General features: G+C 32.5%; 2 protein-coding genes across 2 annotated transcripts in view; both read right to left on the reverse strand.

The window, feature by feature from the left end:
* Positions 8,902–12,389, reverse strand: LOC110271234 (receptor-like protein 12). Its single transcript, XM_021121716.1, has one exon. It carries the CDS (start codon positions 12,296–12,298, stop codon positions 9,518–9,520), a length of 2,781 nt encoding a protein of 926 aa, XP_020977375.1. The 5' UTR covers positions 12,299–12,389; the 3' UTR covers positions 8,902–9,517.
* LOC107637056 (glutathione S-transferase T3-like) overlaps positions 14,830–16,600 on the reverse strand; it is an 11,324-nt gene continuing 9,553 nt past the window's right edge. The window contains exon 2 of the mRNA XM_021122577.1: positions 14,830–15,508. Within this exon, the coding sequence (XP_020978236.1) occupies positions 14,830–15,508 (679 nt within the window). The remainder of the gene's footprint in view (positions 15,509–16,600) is intronic.

Below are 16,600 nucleotides of genomic sequence, written 5' to 3' on the forward strand. Positions count from 1 at the left end.
TTTTATAATTTAAATCTTAATATGATTTCATATTTTACGGATTTAATTTATTCTTTCAATTACATATATAAAATCTTGATTTTTTTAATCATAATTAGATGTTTAACTATTATAAATCCCATTCATTTAAGAAATCGAGTCATAATTACTAAATTGCCATGGACCCTAGGTTTAGGGTAAAGGCTTTTGCTCTACTACTTCTAAAGGAAGGTGAATTTTGAATTAAGACACTCTTTTAGTTTTAGAAAGAGTTTTTGAACAAATACAAATTTTTTTATGAGAAAGTATTAGGAACTAATATTAATTGTGTATAATATGGACAATTTATAAAAAAAAAGGTAAAATTAAAATTAGAAATTAGATAGCCGCCGCATCCTTCCACCGACACCGTCCTCACCTCCGCCGGTCAGCCCGATGCGCCTCGCCCTCCGACGCTCAGCCTAACGTTGCTGCTGCTGTTTTCGTATTTCTCTTCCGAACCGGCTTCGCTTTCTCTCATTCCTTCAAGCCCTCTTCTCACCGAGGATACCACCATGCTCTTCTTCTTCTTTGGATCCAAGCATGGTTAGCTTCTTTCATGATTTGAGCCCTATACTTCACAACAGTGCCGCTTTTGTCATGACTAGTCCTTTAAAATTATGTTTCACCACAATAATAGTTTCTTCTGTTTATTCATCTTTTTTCTCTATTTTAATGGTCAATTTAGGATGGTCATTTTAGTAGATATGCAGATGGTTATTTTATTTTTATGTAAATGATTATTTTGATTGGATTGAGTTTAGTTATATATAATTAAAATATGTTAAATGTTCAATTCATTAGGTATACGGATGATTATTTTTATCTTTAAGTGGATGGTTATTTTTATTAAGGGTGAATGGCGTGTGACAAGCCAAGTAGCGACGGTGAAATTGGATGATTATTGATGAAGGTGGGGTGGTCGCCGGTTGAAAAAGAAGAGAGTATTGGAGAATTTTAGATGGTTATTTTTTTGAAATAACTAACTGAATTTTTTTAAAATTTGAAATTTGAAATGAAATAACTGAATAAGAGTTTTTAAATTTATTATTTCGTGAGTAATTTTCAATTTTAACTCATATTAGGTTAAATAAGCAGCCTATTATACACATTATACAAATACCCTATTGGTTTCTTAGAGAAACTCTTTTTTTATTTGTCTTTTGTAAAAATAAAAAATGAAAGAAAATGACACCATCATATATCCTAGTTCAATTTTAAAATGTAGTGAAATCTATTTCTAATCTCTACCTCAATTATGATACAATTTTACTATAGCGATCAACAAGATTACAAAACACCAATTTAAAAATAGAGACAAAGATAAATACACTCAAATCGATTCTACCACAAGAAAAACAAAGCTACAATTATAAATTTCACAAACCAAGACAAATCAAAATCGTCAAGACCAAACAAAACTAATAATAAAAACTCAACCTTAAACATAAATTATTTGACTTTTTTTTTTATGTCATGTCTTTTCTTTCATTGGCTTTTAGTCAAAATTTTTCATACTAAAACATGTATTTTTCTTTTCAAATAAAAAGACTCCATAATCTAAAACTCAAATATATCAATTTGAAATTAAATAAAGAAGAATCACAACTCTCAAACCTGCTGGTTGTGTATTCTCGATTTTCTTTTTTTTTCCCTTGATTTTTGATCATCTTTTTATAGCAAAACAGCAGCTCCTGATCTTATTATTAGTCGTTGTTGTCCCAATCAATAATCATTATTGACACAATTTTTATTTCTAATATTAACTGCAATCTCTCTAGATTTCCATTAATTATGTTGATGAGATAAAGCTTTTCCAATATAACCAAATCATCATTTTCAACTTTTATCATACACAAATCAATTTGCACCCAAAATACTTAATACACAACCAATCATAAAATTAATTTAACCAAACTTAATTAACCAAATTAAAAATATTTGTCATCACAATAATTAAATAAAATTTTTTAAATTAAAAAATGAGTAATGAATCATAAGTTGTTACGTAAGCTACTTTTCTTCTCCTAACACTTTTAGTTATTTATTATTGCAAAATTCTATTGTAAATTTAAGTTTGTTTTCTGAAAATTTGTTATATTTTATTTTAAAATTTTAACTTTTATCATATTTCAAAAGTCAAACTATGTCAGATTTAACAACATATAAACATTAATAACTATAAATTAGTTATTGCAGCACACGTCTGTTCCGTTCAAAATAAAGTCAAATTTAATCTACTTCTTACTAATTGAATATTTAGTTATATGAATCAATGACTGAGATTTATTAAAAGAAATTTAACAGGTCAACAATTCGATATAAGGCATTTATCCAAAATTAATGAGCTCATTTAACTCGCAAAATAAAGATTCATATTTAATACTTGGTACACTCATCTATACAACACTTAAAGATTCATATTTAATATTTGGTACACTTACCAAGATTTAAACCCGAATACAGTATATTAAAAAACATATGATTTAACCAGTTGAGTTAGGTCTCAGCTGCTTGATTGAGAGATTTATTTCGGTTTTAGGTGGCTACATGAGTGGGCTACAGGCCCAACAAGAGAAAGAAAAAAAACACCAGAAACCCAAAAAAACACGCATAACAGTAGTAGCAGAGTGTCATAGTTTCATTCACCTAAAAGAAGTGTTATAGTTTCTGAGGCGGTGTGCATATTGACGCATAACAGTTACCACGATAATAGTTAAGTATTGCGATCGCTTCGTCTGTTGTTTAAAGTATGTTGCGCCACAATCTTCACATTCCCTTAGGTAGCGTTTGTTTTGAGGTACTGAGACAGAGACTGAGAGACTGAGATTCAGTATCGTGTTTGTTAGTTCAGAGATTGGTACTAAAATTTCTGTCTCTGTCTCTAAAATTTCAGTACCTCCAGAAAGTAGGGACACAGGGGACTGAAATTTTTAGAGATAGAAACTGAAATTTTAATAACATTTTATACCTAAAATATTTTCATTTCAATTAATTAATTCTAATTTTACCCTTTGTGCAAATTAAATTAGAGTTTTATTCTTGTTTCAATTTCTGTCTCCTATTTTGCACCAAACAGAATACTGAGATTTATTTCAATCCCTGTCTCTTAGTCTCTGTCTCTCAGTCTCAGTCTTTCCGTCTCTGTCTCTTCACCAAACGCTAATTCTTCAATTATGGCCGTGCTTGTGAGACATTACAATCACTTTCTCTAATTGCAAACTCCCACATTCTTTGCATAATTGGTTTTCCTTATTTTATTGTTAAATAGTTTTAATTTAGTCGTGAATTCGGTATTTTTGTGCTTAAAATTGAGATTAGGATTCTAGACAGAGTGATCAACATATCCACATTTTAAAGCTACTAAAATATATAAGTAACTACATATTCAAGAAATAATCCAAGAATTCAATTTTGATACTCTTGTTAATGTAAGACAATTTATAGAGTCTATTCGATTATTTTTCTTTACGTGAATTCACATTGCAAAATAAAACCAGAATCGAAAAAAAGAGTGACAAAGCCCACAATTATGGCCATGAAAAAACCTTCATGCATGCTTTGATAGTTTTACTGAAATGTCAAACGCTCAGTTAAATTTTAATAGCACCATAAAAAACCAAAGTTCTTCCAATATTCTTGGTTCTGCAACTAATCAAGATCCTAATTCAATTCAATCTCTCTCAAAAGGTTGGGTCCAAACACGTTTTTTTTCTTAATTTGTCTTCCTCTTCAGTTTTTTTAAATTGTTTATTTTATCTTTTTCTAATAGTATATTTTACGGTAAGTGTTTTATTTCATCTTATTTTAATTCTTTAATAAAAAATACTTTTTTTCAAAAATATCATTTTCTCCATAACATTCATCCCAAAATTTCATCTATTTTGCATCTTTAAGATATTTCAGTCTAAGGTGTAAGTATGAGACTATCAATTTTTTGTGTTTGAATGTTATGTCTATCCATGTGAAAATTATAAAAAAAGTAAAAGTGTTGAAAACAATTGGAAGAAAGAGAGAGCATATAATAGTTTCTGAGATGAATAATATTGATCTAAAAAATTATTGCTGAGATATTTTGGTTACACTGAAGATTCTGTATTTATAGTAATAGCATACTCTATGTGACTTTACTAGTGTTTATATTTTTTACACTCTCTCAAATTAAGGGTGGAGTTTAGTACTTAGTAGCACCCTTAATTTGTCCATGAACACAGGGGCTGGTAATGGTTTCGTTAAAATATCAACTACTTGAACATGGGAAGGTATGTGAACAATGTTTAGCAAGTCTCTTTGAACATGATCATGAATAAGATGGAGATCAACCTCAAAGTACTTGCTTCTGCTATGCATAACTGGGTTTGAGGCATGAAGAACAACACCTAACTTGTTACAAAATAAAGTTGGAGCAACTGGAGAAGCAACACGAATATCTCGAAGAAGTTTTTAAATCCAAACTAACTTAGCTGTCGTGTCTACCAAGCAATGGTACTCTGCCTCAGTAGATGAACGATTTACAGCTTGTTACTTTCGACTGCTCCAAAAGATTGGATTGCATCCAAGGTAAATGCAGTAACCACTTGTTGAACATCGATCATCAAGGTCCGCGGCTCAATTGACATCTAAAAAAGTAAGAAGACGAATATCAGAGGATTTAGAAAATTGAATACCATAATTAATCTTACCTCAGAGATAATGCAAAATGCGTTTGACTGATTTCCAATGATGAATCATGAGTGCATGAATTGGCTAAATTTGTTGACTGAATATACAATTTCAGGATGAGTGAGGGTTGCATATTGAAGGCCTCCTACTATTGATCGATAGAGACTAGGATCATCAAAAGAATTTAAACCCTGCAGTGTTAGTTTTGAGAAGAAAGCATAGATGTGAGCATTGAATGTGACTTATCCATGGATGCCTTATTAAGAAGATCACAAATATAGTTAGTTTGTGAGATATGTAAGTCTCCCGAAGGTAAAAAATTAAATGGCATGCCTAAAAAATAATGCAGGGTCCTAAATCCTTTAAAGACAATAATTGATTCAATTTAGAGATAATGAACTCTATTTTAGATTTATCACTACCTGTATGTCATTAACATATACAAGAAGAAAAAGAGTAAAAGTGGTTGAAAAACGAACAAATAAAGAAAGATCAGATGAAGTATTTTGAAAATCAAACATGGATAGAGTACTGCACATTTTAGAAAATCAAGCCCTGAAAACCTGCTTCAAACTATTGGCCTTGTCAAGTTTACATACTAAATTAGAATCAAAATTGAAGAGGCCAGAAAGTAGTGCCATGTACACATTCTCAATTAGATCTTCATTGAAAAATGCGTTGCTAAAATCAAATTATCTAAGAGACTAACCTTTAGATAAAGCCAAAGATAAGATTACTCTAGTAGTTGTTGGCCTAATGACCGGGCTAAAGATTTGAGAATAACCGATGCCCTCAATTTGATGACATTCTTTGGCCACAAGGCGAGCCTTATATTTTTTAATAGAGTTATCAAGTCCACGCTTAATGGCAAACACCCATTTAGACCTAATAATTGTGGAATTGGGTGGTGGCTGGACTAAATGCCAAATTTTGTTTTTCATGAGGTAGTATATTCTTCTTTCATGGCTTGAAGCCAATAAAAGGAGTGCATAGCTTGAAAAACTGTCTTAGAAACATTGTTAACCAAGTCAATATGACTAGAGATACCAAATTTAGAACGAGTTACCATAGCATGAGTATTATGAAAACATGAAAATTCTATGATAGGTAACTTTGGAGGCTGAATTTCAAAATCATAAATTGATATTAGTGTAGAATCTGTAGTAACCGCTTCAGAAGGTGATTGATTAATAGATGATGAAGCATTGTTAGTTGGAGGAGGAAAATCTGTATTAGAGTTAGTAAATATAGTTGATGCAGGTGGAACTAAACTTCGGGTATAAGGTAACTACGATGTAGCAAAATTTGAAATAGGAATATGAGGTAACATCTCATGCTCACAAAATGAGGTTAGTAATGAAAAAATGAGACAACATTCTTATGAAAAAATGAGGGAAAAAAATGTTTTCATAAAAAATAATATTACGTACAATAACAACTGTACTATCTTGTTTTAAACATTTAAACCCTTTGGAAAAAAGAGCAGTCAAGATGATTAGAATGTGCAATAAGAGCCTTAGGCTTAGAGATACCAGACTTGGAACGAGTTACCATAGCATGAGTATTGTGAGAAGATGAAGATTCTATGATAGGTAACCTTGGAGGCTCAATTTCAGAACCAGAAATTGATACTGGTGCAGAATCTGTAGTAACCATCTCAGAAGGTGATTGATTAATAGTTGATGAAGCATTGTTTGTTAAAGGAGGGGAATTTGTATTAGAGGTACGAAGTATAGTTGAAGTAGGCGGAGCTGAACTTTGGGTACAAGGTAACTGTGATGTAGGAGAATTTGAAACAGGAATCTGAGGTAACATCTGATGCTCATAAAAAGAGGTTAGTGATGAATTAGAGACAACATTCTTATGAAAAAATGAGGGAAAAGAAAAAATATCCTCATCAAAAATAACATTACGTGCAATAACAACTGTACCATCTTGTTTTAAACATTTAAAACCTTTTGAGAAAGGAGCATAACCAAGAAAAATGCATTGTTCAGATCTATAGTCTAATTTATGTTTATTAAAGGGTCTTAAGTTTGGATAACAAGCACACCCAAAAACCTTCAAAATAGAATAATCAGGGGGCTTGAAATGAAGAACCTCAAAGGGTGATTTCATATTAAGGATCCCGGTGGGCAATCGATTGATAAGAAAAGTAGCAGTCAAGAAGGCATCCTCCTAATATTTCATTGACAAATGTGCAGCAGCAAGAAGAATAAGTCCCATTTCACAAATATATATATGCTTCCTCTCTACAACACCTTATTGCTGGTGAGTATGAGGGCATGACAATTTATGAATGATTCCATTAATATTGAGAAAGGTTTTGAATTCATTTGATAAGAACTCTAGCACAAATATAGATACCCATAGTTGGGTTAGGAAAAAGCTCAATTTGGTTGGAGGGTGAGAGACTTTTATCCTTGTTGTCTGATGATTGAGATTTAGCCTTTTTTAGAAATGCTAGAAGAATGTTGTGTTGGGCTCGAGTAAGGCCCAAAGCCTGCTTTGCGTGTTCTCTGATGAGGAGCCCTTTTTTCATGATCTAGGATAGAAGAGGGAACTGGCGGTGTGGGAGAGCTAGGAGGCAGTGCCGGCACAATGATGGCATTAACAAAGGCAGAGGCACGATCAAGGAATCGTGGTCTCCTTGGGTGATGCAGGTGGCCGGGAGGGTAGCCATGTTTGTTGTAACAAATATCCACGATGTGCCCTCCTTGACCACAATAAGAGCAAACCTTCGAGGAACCGCTGTTGCCGCATTCTGGGTTTGAAGAGGCATACGAACGACCACGCCCAAGAGGAGGACGATGAGCTTCTACGACCGTAGCAATGGTTCGTTGATCGTCCAGAATTCCAGATGCGTTTTGAAGTTGACGTTCATGTTGAATAACAAGAGCAAAGACCCTGGTGATGGGCGGAAGAGGATCAAAAAGAAGAACTTGTGCCCGAACTATAGAAAAACGCTCTTCAATACCTCTAAGAAATCGAATGATGAAATCTTGTGAGGGATGTGTTTTGGCTAGGCAATTACAAATAGGAAGAAGACGTGAGTTATCAAGCTCCTCCTACAATGTCTTCAAAGAGGTATAAAATTCTGTTACAGACTGATTTTCTTGTTTAAGAGCATAAATTTCTTCTTGTAATTCTGCAATACGAAGAAGATCACTTTAGAAAAAATGCTCTTTAAAGTCAGTCCATACGGAAGAGGCAGTAGAAAAATAAACAACGCTTTCGATAATAGAGGGAAGGAGGGAATGAAATAGCCAAGACAACATCAAGTTATTGCAACACTCTCATATTGAAAACAGAGGATCATTAGTTAGAGGAGAAGGAATAGAGTGATAGTCAGTGAGAAAGTCATATTTGTTTTTGGAAATGATGGCCATGGAAAATGATCGCCACTAAGAGTGATAGTTACTGCCAGTAAGGAAAGGAGTGAAAGGACAGATGTTGGATTTTCACTAGGATGAATATAGAAAGGGCTAGTAGGATGTTGTGCTACGTTAGAAGATGATTCTGCCATTAGAGAGGAAGAAGATAATGGATACTGATTATTTGGGTTTGAAGTTTTCATCATGGATACTAACAGAGCTCTGATTCTATAACAAGAAAATAGGCTGCGTTTGTTTACAGAGACAGAACACTGAGACAGGGACACTGAGACACAAAATCGTGTTTGGCAGAGGAGACATGGACAGAGACAATGTGTCCAGAGACACTGAATTAGTGTATTTTGTGTCCATCTTAACAGGAAGGACACGGAGACACTAACAAGGGACACAACTTATTTTTTATTTTTTCTTTTATTATTCTTGTTAATTTTTCATAATTATATTTTTTATTGTTATATTTTTCATCTCAAATTTTTTGAATGAAAAAAAAAATGAGAATAAATTGAATTTTCATAATTTGTTCTTGTTTATCACCAAACAGAATACAAGAATACAAATTTTTGTATCTCTGTCCATCAGTGTCTTGTTCTGTCCTGTTCTTAGTGTCTTGTCCTATCCTGTTCTTATAAACAAACGCAGCCTATAGAGATAAGAAAATAAAAAATATGTATTGAAGTTGTTGTTTACATAATAGAGTCATACTATTTATAGGGATATTTCAAACTAATCTCATAAATATTTATCTACCAACTACTTATTATTGCTCTAATACTACTCCCCCTCCCCCCCAAAAGAAACAAAAATCTTTCTTAACGCAGTGGAAAGTGAGAGATTAGATGCAAAGCAAATTAAATATTGTGTTAAGATGAGCTCTGATGTCCTTAAAATTATAAAGAGTTGCTGTTCATTCTCAATTTTGTTCACGTATAGATCTTTTTCCTTCTCTGAGCATAAGATTCATGCTATAGACAAATGTACGTATTATTCCATTTTCACATTGTAAAAACACGCTATGCTATAAACAGGAATTTGCAAATCCTCATTTTCCTTGGCATGATGTTTCCAGACACAAGAGATTAATTGTGATTTGTCTTTTTTTAGCCTCAAAAACAAGTAAAAAACGTCTGAACACACTTACTTAAATGAGGTTGAGGAACAATGTGACATTGTTGCAAACTTGCAGCATTCTATTTGTAAGAGCAGACTTGAATCTGCTTCTCATATCATTGCTCTATAAAAGACTCTTCTCTTACCTTTTAAACAATGAGGTTAACATAAGACCTCTCTTATTATTCAAACTTTTTTTTTCCTTTTAACAAAGGTATTATTCAAACCTTTTACTACTATCACTTTTAATGGCTTACACATATTACATGAGCATATAGCAATTGCTCACAACATAACACACTGATACATAACTTAAAAGAGGTAAGAAAAGCAAACTAGCAAAGTAATTTCTTACCTTTTAACCATATAAGAATATCTGAACCAAAAGCATTTCCAAGTGCCAGTCCAGCAACAACTCCTCCTCCGTATCCAATCAGAATTATTTTCCAATCGAATTCAACGATAGATCCTGAGTCATGATCACTATCAAGTCCAGTTGGGGAAGACCAACTACCATCTTCACATTTCTTCTTCAACTGAATCCCACACAGGCCTTGGTTTCCCGCGAAGCAGTTGCCTTCAAATGTGGAAAATTGCTTGTTTTCTGGTATAGGACCTGAGAGTTTGTTGAAGGACACATTGAAAAACTCCAAAAAGGTGAGTTCTGCTAATTCTTGAGGAATTTTTCCTGACAAACTATTGAGGGAAAGATCAAGTGCTTCAAGATTTGAGAGTTTTCTAAAGGAAGATGGAATGTCACCAATAAACAAGTTATTGGACATGTTGAGCAAAACAAGACTCTTGAGATCCCCCAAAACAGATGGAATCTCTCCAGAAATTCTGTTACTTGAAATATCAATGGCTACCATGCAGTAAAATGTTTTCTGAATATGCTCATAATCTGTGACAACCCCTTTGTTAGACATTGTGAATGAATAGAAAATATAAGCAAACCAAAATTTTCCTGGAATATGGATAGCCGAATCCTCATATTGTAATTGACTTATGTTGGAAGTTGTCATGGACTTCCAATTCTTGATCATCTTTGGAGTCAAATTTCCAGAAAACTTATTGTGGGAAAGATCAAGAATGTGAAGCTTTGGAAATGTGCATATACTTGGACAATTTATAGTTCCATGAAATTCATTAAAACGTAAGGCAATAACTTTCAGCTCTGGAAGTGATCCCAACCAATACGGAAATGAGTCGTTGATCTTGTTATAGCTCACGTCAAGAAACTCAAGCATTCTGCAATTGACCAATTCTCTTGGCAGCTGGCCTTGCAAATCGTTGTCAGCGACATCAATCATCTTAAGGGCACTTCCCATGACATATGTTTGAGGAAGGTGACCAAACAATTTGTTTCCTGGTAGCATCATGATTTGAAGAGATTGGCTAGAGCTTCCCAAACATGAGGGAATGGTGCCACTTAAGTTGTTATTGGCCAGATCAAGAAGAACAAGTGATTTTATATTACAGATCAATGGAGATATTTCCCCTGTCAGTGAACTATTGAAAATGGACAAACTTTCAATACTTTTTTTCTCCCAAATCCAGTTAGGTACTACTGACTTGAAATCATTATTTGATAACCTCAGAGATACCAACTGATCTAAGTCTTGCAAAAAGGATGGGAACTCAACCAAATTGCATGAATCCAAACCTGCAACTTCTAATGGAGGAAGGGTCCCATTGGAAGAACTTTTTCCCGGAAGCAAAGTGAGTTTGTTGTCGGATAAAGAAAGATAAATAAGCTTTTTGAGCTTCAAAAACATGTCACTCTCAAGCTCTCCTTCAAAAGAATTATAACTAAGAGAAAGTGTTTCAAGATTCTCCAGTGAAAACAGCAAATGAGGAATTTCACCTTGAAGGTAATTTTCTTGAAGACCCAACCACTGCAAGCCAGTTAGGTTCATTATCCAAGTTGGAATTCGACCAGTTAAATTGCATTGGTCCAAGAATAACACCTCAAGTGGGGGAAGGGTAGCATTGAAAGAACCTTTTTCGTTGAGCAAAGATAATTTGTTGTAAGACAAATCAATGATAGAAAGCCTCCTCATCTTCAAAAACAATCCAAGCTCTAATTCGCCTTGCAACATGTTGAAGCCTAGAGAAAGATATTCAAGGTTGTCCATTCTAAAAAGAGAGTATGGAATTTCACCATGAAACATATTTCTGTGAAGACGCAAGTGATTTAAAGATGTTAGGTTCATTATCCAAGATGGTATCTCACCAGTTAAATTGCATCTTTCTAAGTCTAAGAAAGATAGCTGGGTGAAATTCACAAAAAACAATGGGAAGTTGCCAGTGGTTAACCCGCTGGAAAAAAGGTCTAGATGCACCAGCTGATTGAGGTTGCCAAAGGAAGAAGGAATAGATCCTTGGAAATTGCATTCTGCAATGGACAACCATTTTAAAGAAGTAAGATTACCAATGGATGTTGGTATTCTACCTCCAAAATTTGTTGCAGGGATAATCAACTTGTTAACAAGTGCCCTTGATTGAAAATCAGGAATCACACCATTAAGGTTTCGGTTTTCAGCCAAAACCAAAGTTGTCAAGTTTGGAAGATGGAATATTCCAACTGGAAATTCACCATACAGGTCACAATGGGAAAGATCAAGACTTTGCAGATATGTGAGGTTTGTGAGTACATCAGGCACAGATGATGAAAATCCTGATTTGCTAGCATTGAGGTATCTTAACTGTGAAAAGTTACCTATCATGGTTGGAATTTGAGAGTGGTTAAAGTCATTGTCAGAAAGATCAAGGCTTTGAAGGTGTACAAGAGAAAACAGACTGCTATTAGCATCTATTGATCCATACAGCTGGCTGCTACTCAGATCAATGCCAATCACATGACCGGTGACCTCGTCGCATTCAATACCATCCCAAGAGCAGCAATCTATGCTTGGCATCCAAGAAACAGTTTTGGGATAGCTGAAATGATTATAAGAAGCAAACTTACTAATCACAAAGCTTTCCTTAAACTGCAATAAAGCATTGCTTTCAGTTCCATGACATTGGTGAGCCTTTACGATAGTGGACGATGAGAAGAGCAGTGAAAAAAGAAAAAGAAAAAGTGTTGGAAAAACAAGAGACCATAAATATCCCATGGTGTCTTAGTAGGTTTACTGCAATGCAAATATTGAGATGATAAGTTTGGTACACACCAATTGGATGTTATAGAGAAACGACCTCTCCCTAGAATGGTAAAAAGGGGTAGCCGAAGTAAACATGAGAAAAAAAAAACTAAACGCTTTTTATTAAATAACAAGGAGTGTTATACTTTTTAACAAATCTTAATTCTCTATTGTATTATGTTTTATTACTTTATATAAATCACTGAAATTTAAAATAATAACTTACTAGTTATGTAGGTTAATTGTTTAATTTTTTTAAAAAGAAAAATTAAATTTAAAATTTAAAACATGTGTTTCTTATTTCTATAATAGCAGATCTTTTTAAAGAGTGCTATACTCTATCTTTATTATTTTTCCCAAGTATATTAACATATGTTAATAAGATGACATAGTTTTAGAGTAAATGAAAGGTTGAGACATTATTTATGTGTTTTGAAATTTTTTCAATCATCCGTATGAAATTTTATCAGCATTTTGATGAGTTCCACATAAACCTTTGGGCTAAGGTAGTATAGCGTGATATTTTATTTCTTTAATCATTATGTAAAAAGTTCAATCGTGAAATAAAACTTCAGTGGCCTTCATTATCTCCACAAATATTCTTGTGCAATAGAAATGCTTTTAGAAGGGTTTCTAGTTTCTACACATGAATTAGTCTAACATGTCACTCTAAATCTCTGATAGACTTTATTATTAGAATAATATCTAAAATCAATCTTTTAAAAGAATTTTTGTTGACCACTAGACTTTCACAAATTTTAAGGATCAAATCAGTTTCTGAATTTTTATTTTATTAGACAAATCAATTTGAACATTAAATTATTTAGAGTAAAGTATCGTTTTTGTTCCAACGTTTGGGGTAAATTCTATTTGTGTCCCTAACATTTAAATCGTCCTATTTGTATCCCTAACGTTTGTAAAAGTGATTCAATGTTATCCTACCGTCAATTACACATCATGAGCGCTTTAGTTTGAGTTTAAAAAATCTCTTCTTGAAGTTAGAATACAAATGTCTCGAATAGAATCGATGATCTACTCCAAAAAATAGCTCATCAAATGTTGAAACTAATTCCTACAACATTTACATAATTCACTTTTCTAGGGACATAATTGAATCTAAACATAAATAGTGAGTATAATATTAAAATAGAACACATCCAAGTGAAACCTAATTGAGAATGAATACATCCAAGTGAGAATAATTGAAAAATATCATCTGATTTGTTAGTATAATTGATAGTAGGATAACATTGAATCACTTTTATAAATGTTAAGAATACAAATAGGACGATTTAAACGTTAGGGATACAAATAGGACTTACCCCAAACGTTTGAGACAAAAACGATACTTTACTCAATTATTTATCTAAATCAAGATATTGATATACAAATTTTAAAATTGTTTAGAATTTTTTATATTTTTGTTAAATAAAAATAAGAATTGACTTGTCTAATTTTATAGTAAAATTTGATATAAAAATTAAATTTTTTCATAAAATTAAAGACTAATTTAATAATTAAAATTTATTAAAATTAAAATCTTGAATTAAAAATTTGTTGGAAATTGACAGAGTATTGCTTATTATTAGGTTAATTATGCAATTTCCATCATGCGCGTAACATGAGTCAAAAGGTGTTTGTTATGGACCTCAAGTCTCTCGTAGTCATCACGATTATAATTTATAAATGGATTTATAAAGGTAAAGGTGTTTGTAAAGTTTAAGCAATCGATCCACCTTTTTCTTAGACCATCTCCAATAGATAACTCATCCAAATTCTTGTTTATGGCTCCTGTTATAAAAAGTAACTTCACATCAGCTTTTGCGTCATAAACAGTAAATAGGAACTCAAAGCATCTCTCTCTTCTCCATTAGGAGGAACTAACTTTAGTCCCTGTTGTGGTCCCACTTAATTAATTAATTAAAATACTTGAAATTAATGTAATTAATTTTTTTTAATAATGTAATTTAAATATTTAAATTTAAAAATAATTCACTATTAAAAGATATTAATATTAAATAAATTTATATATAACAATAATACACGATATATAATTCGGGATTACACTTCACATCTTTTCTTTGCCCTTCTTGGTATTGTACAAATAACTTGCGTTTCTCCCCTTGTGGCTTTGAGATTGATTTGACAAATGTGGCCCATTCAGGATAAATACCATCTGCTAATAATAAGTACCTTAACGGCTAGTTAACGGATAGTTTTGCAACGGCTAGTTTTGCAACGGCTTCTTAACGGCTAGTTTTACAACGGCTACTTAACGGCTAGTTTTGCAATGGTCACTTTCATAAACAATAACGGCACAATAATATTGACTAATTTAAAAACTTACATCAGAAATAAATAAAACAAACTACATTACATACCAGCAATACGCAATAAAAATAAGAACATACTACATAACTCTACGAATACAAGGAACCATTAAGTAAACCACTTGGCAATTATTTTTTCACATGCAATCTCATGAAGAGCTCGTCGTTTTTCACTCATTGTAGACGTGTCAGCATTAAGTAAACGGGAGAGTCCACACCGGGTTCGTCAGCCAACGGTGTTTCTGGGTTTGATGAGGATGAGTATGCTCCAGTTGCACTAACCTTGGTTCTCTTTGAGCCGCCACTCTGTGTAGGTAGTTGACTTCTCCATTTTTGCTCCAGCCGAAGCATGTTCCAATGCCTCTCAAAAGTGAATTTTTGACCATAATGTGTGGAATAAAGTTTATAAGCCAACTCCTTTATATCATCAGCGTTCGAACCACTCCTTATGTTTCGACTAGCTTGATCGTAGCAACAAGCAAATTGTGCCATAGCCTTGTTGATCTTATACCATCGTTTCTTACATGCAACTACCCCCCTTGTCATGTCGGTGCAAAATTCTAAACAGTAGCTATGAATTCGACTCCAAAATGTTTCCCCCTTTTGATCGGTACCAACTACAGGGTCAGTTGAAACATTTAACCATGCACTGATCAACATCTCATCCTCTTTCCAATGCCAGTGTTGAATACTATCTTGCCTCCGATCTTCAATATCATCATTGAGGTCAATAGCATCTAATCCATGAGGGTTGGCAAAATCCGAATATTGCGAATTTGGACTAGATTGTATAGGAGTCTGAGAGGATGGGTTAGAAGAGCCACCAACACCAGATGAGTTATGTCTTGAAGCACTAAATTGAGTTGGAAACGGCAAGGAAGTTGGAGTAACATTTCCGATAGAAGGGTTAAATATGGATGAAAATGGTAAATGGGGTGTTTGTGAATTTTGATTTTGTGGTTGGAATATAGGAAATTGATTATTATAAGGTGTTTGAAAATTGAAATTAGAGAGATTTTGTGGATTTGGATTTTGAAATGTATTTGGTAGTATGAAGTTTTGATTTGGAACTTGAGAGTTTGAGGTTTGAGATTGTTGGGTATTTGGAATTTGAGGAAAGTTTTGTAAGTAATTGAAGAAAGAGTTGAGTTGGTTTGGATCCATTTTTTCGAACAAAAAATAATAGTAGCAGAACTTTGATTTTGTAAACTTAGAAGAAGATGAAGAAGAGTTGTAGAGAGTGTGATAATACAAGTGTATGTAAGTGGTATATATAGAGTAACAAAATATTAATTTATTAATAATAATGGTAACATAGTAACGACTAGTTTCTAACGGCTATTTTTACAACGGCTAGTTTTACAACGACTAAATTAATATAATAATATAAATATAAATAATATTTAATATTAATTATGATATAAATAATTAATATAAATTTTTAATTAAATAAATATTTAATTATTTAATTTATTTAATTATTATAATTATTAATAAAATAATTATAATTTAATTACTTAATTAATTATTAGTTAATTAATTAATATAAATTATTAATTAAATAAAATTATTAATATTTAAAATAATTAGTCATTATAATTATTATTAAATTAATTATTATTTAATTATATAATATATTTATTTATTTAATTAATATAATTATTTAATTAATTAATATTTTATATAATTATTTATTTTTTTATTTTAATTGCCAAGTGGCAATTGTTGATTGCTTAATGGGAGTCCCTATTCAGAGGGACTCCCTTGCTTCGAATGGCGTGAAGGAACTCAAATAGTTTCTCTCCAATGTCCCATCTCTCTTTTTTCTCTGACATGTACAGTAGCAGGGCTCCATTTATATGCTCGTTGGAGATGCTCTTAGATTACAGTAAACATATTATTATTGAAAATGTATTATAAAATTTTAATTATAATGAGATATATA

Source organism: Arachis ipaensis, chromosome B04 (assembly GCF_000816755.2).
Source record: "Arachis ipaensis cultivar K30076 chromosome B04, Araip1.1, whole genome shotgun sequence".
NCBI lineage: Eukaryota > Viridiplantae > Streptophyta > Magnoliopsida > Fabales > Fabaceae > Arachis > Arachis ipaensis.

Coding starts and splice junctions, on each gene's coding strand:
- LOC110271234 (XM_021121716.1), bottom strand. CDS start 12,298: ATGGGATATTTATGGTCTCTTGTTTTTCCAACACTTTTTCTTTTTCTT.